This window comes from Chanodichthys erythropterus, chromosome 23 (assembly GCF_024489055.1).
Source record: "Chanodichthys erythropterus isolate Z2021 chromosome 23, ASM2448905v1, whole genome shotgun sequence".
NCBI classification, from domain to species: Eukaryota; Metazoa; Chordata; class Actinopteri; order Cypriniformes; family Xenocyprididae; genus Chanodichthys; species Chanodichthys erythropterus.
Window position 1 is genome coordinate 19,760,767 of NC_090243.1, and position 5,066 is coordinate 19,765,832.

A 5,066-nucleotide genomic window follows, 5' to 3' on the forward strand; every position below is an offset into this window, starting at 1 on the left:
TACAAGTCAATCTATTGAACCATTTACACAGACTTTCATAAAGAGATCTGAAAGGATTTGTTGTCCTGTGGCTCCCTCTGGTGGACAGCATTAGTATTATGACCTTCATCTCTGAATCCCATTCATATAAATGACTGATTTAAAAAAAAAAAGTTCCTGAAACTCGGCATGTTTACTCAGAAAGTCTTGTTGTCCATGTGTATGAAGTTCTGTGAATTTTGGATTCAAACATTCAAACTGATGGAAACTGATAGAAAAATAGATTTCTTATCCTGTGGTTCCCTCTAGTGGACAACATTAGTACAACATGTTGTAGTCCATCAGCCATTTTGAGTTGCTAAAAACTTTTTTTCGATCTCCTAAACCACTTGACTGATTCACACAAAATTTTGCACGTCATCTATAGACACTAATGACAAAAGTTATCAAAAGGATTTTAATTAGTCAAAGCGTTTAGAAGATAGTTCATTTAGCCATGGCTCAATACACTTATGAAACTATATCTTCTCAACAATCTGATGAATCCAAATTCTGTTGATCACTTGTTTGATGTCTTCAGGGTATCTAGATGATACACAGATAAATTTGGGGTTAAATAGACAAATGGTCTAGGATGAACCCTTCAGTGTTTGGATCTCTGATAATCTCACCTGTGCTCGATATTCTCAGTCGTCTGAAGCTCTAAAATGATGTTATTGACTTCAAATCTTCTCATCTGCTGCAGCCTCATATTTGTGAATGAACTTATTCAGTGTTTCTAGCACAAATCACTGTGACTCTGACTGACGGAGGTTTTTGACTCTTTATCACTGAACCAGGATAGAGGTTGATGATCCCAACTCTGATAGACGTCAGGACTGCTTTTACAGGACATGGTGAATGTGTTTCCTAGATGAACAGATTTCACTGCAGGCGTCTGAGTCGCTTCACCAACTGATTTATTATTATTTATAATGTTTCCTGAGGTGAACTTATAATGTTCATATGATTTTTACATCAAATAATTGTCATAATTTAGAAATAAATGGCCATTTTCACTCTGATTTTCACTCAAATTAAAATATTGAGTGAGTGGAAATGAGGATAAATAAACCTTAAATGATCTAAAAAATTATGATAAAATTCAAAAGAATTTTTAATTATCTTAAGCAATACTGATGAATCTTAACAAAACTGATATTAAGATCATATTTGAGTTTCTGCACTGTTGAGTGTGTGTGAAAGTGTGTGAAAGTGTGTGAAAGTGTGTGAGCAGCTGCAGTATCAGTTCAGTCACTGTGACTCTGACTGACGGAGGTTTTTGTACGACTCTTTATCACTGTGTGAACACTGCTTTACTGTTGATGTAGTGATAACTCTGACAGTAATAATGTCCAGCATCTTCAGTCTGGACTCCACTGATGGTCAGAGTGAAATCACTGTTAGATCCACTGCCACTGAATCTAGATGGAGTTCCTGTGTAGAGTTTTTTTACCAAATAAATCAGGAGTTTAGGAGTTTCTCCAGGTTTCTGTAAGTACCAGGCTAAACCTTCATCTCCATCACTCCATTTGCGCACATCACTGCTGGTTTTACAGTTGATGTTCACAGTTTGTCCTGGTTGAGCTGCTGTCATTGAGGGACTCTGAGTGACGGTGATCTGTCCTCTACACTCTGAAACACACAACAAGAAGAAAATCAACTCAAAACTTTGACAATATACTTGAAGAAATGAATTGATATCAAACCCTGTGCTCCACAAACCTTGAGCAAACGCTGTGAGAGTCCAGATGAAGATGATGATGAAGGTCATGTTGATGAAGATTGTTGTGTGTGTCAGTGATGAAGTGTTAAACTCACAGCACTATAAACACTCTCAGAGCACTGAAGCATCTGATCAATATGCAAACACACTCCAGATCATTTACCTGAAGACAGCAGAAACACTGTTTTGTCATTTAGTATCTTTGCTAATAAATTTCTGTTGATCATTTTCAGAAACAGACACTCCTGATTGACTTCATGTTATTTTGGGTGGATCTTCTCCCTCTAAACACTGTTTTAATGATCAGTTTCATTCAGACTTTGATGCTGAGAGCATTTAATACCTGTGCTGCAGATTTGATATCATCATGATACTGTAGAACAGGTCAAAGGTCATCCAATAGAGAATGACCATCTAAATCTGGCTAAAGATTTCATTATAAAGCAGTTTAATTGAATTAGTGGAGTTTAAATCACATGTTTTGTAAATGTGATCAATGTAGTTTTTGACTAATTATAAAATTTCATCCATCATGCAATAACAAGTATTTCTTTTAAAGATGAATATTTAGTGTGTGTTTTCAGCTCAATCATGTTGATGTTGAGAAGAGCTGCTGTTGAGTCTCATATCAGTGTGTGTGAGTGTCGTTCGTCTCTTTCTCTGCTGGAGTTTGTGTTCATTTGAGTGTGACGGAGGTTTTTGTACGACGCTTTCACTAGAATGAAGCACTGTGGTACACTTTCGGTGGAGGAACTAAACTGACCATCAGTAAGTCTCTAAAATTCTCTAAAAATGTTCATATATAATTGTTTTGTTTTTAGATTATTCAAACAAGCATTTTGCAACAAGGTTTTAAAAATTATAAAATTGTTTGAAAAAAAATTAACTACAATATTTCATAGTAAATTTAATTGTTTCCTAATTTCTTTAAATCTGTCTGTTTTTTTACAAATACATATTTATATTCAGTGATATTTCATGATATTTATATTTTTTCATTGCAAGGCATATTTTATGTTGCTTTTATATATTTATTTCTTTTTACAAGAGTAATTTCAGATATTATATTAACTGACATTGTTTGTATTTTAATATATTGATTGCAATATTTTCTGAAATTTTCAATTATTTCTCAAAATACATAATTGTGTCCAAAATTCTTGGTAAATTTAATAATTCAGAAATTTTGTAATGCATGAAACAAAAGTTTGACGATACGGACAAAATAATTCTAATTTTGTAGACGTCATCATCAGACAAATAGAAAGATCTGAAAAATTCATAATTTTATCTTACATTTGCTGATAATTATGATTGTGAGTGTCTTAAGTTAATAATGAAATGATCATTTAAATTAGTTTTCTACATATAAATCATCAGTTTGTGGACAATGTTTTTAAAATCAGTTTGAGATTAAACTGAACCTTATTCAAAAAAGATGAAATGACTGTAATATTTGCTGTATATCATGTCTGCTTCAGAGAACTGATTTATATTTATTCATATATCTTGTACTTCATATATTTAGTAGCAGTGAATATTTTATTTGAACTGAGAATATTTAAATGCAGGATCATTACTATGTGGTTTATGAAAGAAAGCAGTGATGTGAATTTCTGTAAAGATGAAATGATTGTGATTTTTCCTCCATTACTGTGTGTGACATCTGACTAATTGATGATCTAAAGACGTTGGTGTTGTTTGTGTGTGTTTGTGCAGCTGGTCCCGCAGTGAAGCCCTCCGTGTCTCTGCTGCCGCCCTCTTCTCTGCAGATCTCTGGAGACTCAGCCGCACTGCTCTGCCTGCTCAGCTCTTACTCTCCACAGGGGGCGACGGTGAGCTGGACGCTGGACGGGTCAGAGGTCACCGAGGGGGTTCAGACCAGCGCAGAGAGCGAGCGGGATGGACGCTACAGCCGCAGCAGCGTCCTGAGCCTCAGCAAAGCACGCTGGGAAGGCGCGGATCGCTTCGTCTGCAGAGTAAGACATGACGGAGCTGATCATGAGGCCTCGTTCCTCAAGAGCTCCCAGTGCTGATGTTTCTCCGGTCCAGACGAGCCGTATCTGAGCGTCCGGCAGGATTCGCAGCAGTCACGTGATTTACAGCTCAATACTGAAGCAGTCTTTCAATGTGCTGCCATTGCTGTTCATCCAATAAAGCTTCTGAACGCGTTACATTTGTGTCCGACTGCATCATTGATCAGTGTGTCGTTCATTCAAAGTCCTGCACTAAAGTTTCAGCTGCTTTTGATTGATTGTAATAGTTGAGAACAGCTGCATTTAGCAGGAAATGTCAAATGAAGCTCTTGGGGTTTGAACATGGTCACTGGAGACGGAGCTGCTCTATTCTGAGAGGATCACAATCACTAAACCTGCCAATGCAAATGTGATTTTCACCTCAAACTCACAGTTTCACTCTTTGATTGGTTCAACGCTCTCAACTGGAACACTTTCACTTCTGCTCATGAGAAATGAGTTATGAGTAATACATTTAGAAACAGCTTTAGATGAAGGAGCTGCTTGAAAAACATCTGCATGTTACTGATACACCATGACTTTAGTGTAGTTTAATGTACAAAAACAAAACAACATATGAATCTACATATTAATTTACACACTCTGTTTTCTCTGATTCTGAGCATATTTGAGTCAAACCCGTCTGTCACAGGACAGATCACAGTCTAATAGAGCTGATTTCAGTCATAAGTCAGTTTTGAGCACATGTGTAGTTCCTGTGTTTGTCCTCTGTGTGTCAGTAGTGTGTGAAAGTGTGTGAAAGTGTGTGAGCAGCTGCAGTATCAGTTCAGTCACTGTGACTCTGACTGACGGAGGTTTTTGTACGACTCTTTATCACTGTGTGAACACACCACCACTGTGAAAACTCTGACAGTAATAATGTCCAGCATCTTCAGTCTGGACTCCACTGATGGTCAGAGTGAAATCACTGTTAGATCCACTGCCACTGAATCTAGATGGAGTTCCTGACTGGAGGCTTTTTGTATAATAAATCAGGAGTTTAGGAGCTTCTCCAGGTTTCTGTAAGTACCAGGATATACATTTATCATTCCCACTACAATTGGGCACATCTGTACTGGTTTTACAGTTGATGTTCACAGTTTGTCCTGGTTGAGCTGCTGTCATTGAGGGACTCTGAGTGACGGTGATCTGTCCTCTACACTCTGAAACACACAACAAGACGAAAATCAACTCAAAACTTTGACAATATACTTGAAGAAATGAAATGATATCAAACTTGTGCTCCACAAACCTTGAGCAAACGCTGTGAGAGTCCAGATGAAGATGATGATGAAGGTCATGTTGAT

At 37.1% G+C, this 5,066-nt stretch overlaps 1 gene segment (V, D, J or C); it reads right to left on the reverse strand.

The window, feature by feature from the left end:
- Positions 1-4,453: 4,453 nt before the first annotated feature.
- On the reverse strand, positions 4,454-5,066 carry LOC137013809 (immunoglobulin kappa variable 4-1-like). The segment is given in 2 exon segments: positions 4,454-4,922; positions 5,012-5,066. Coding segments are annotated over 2 exon segments (378 nt in total).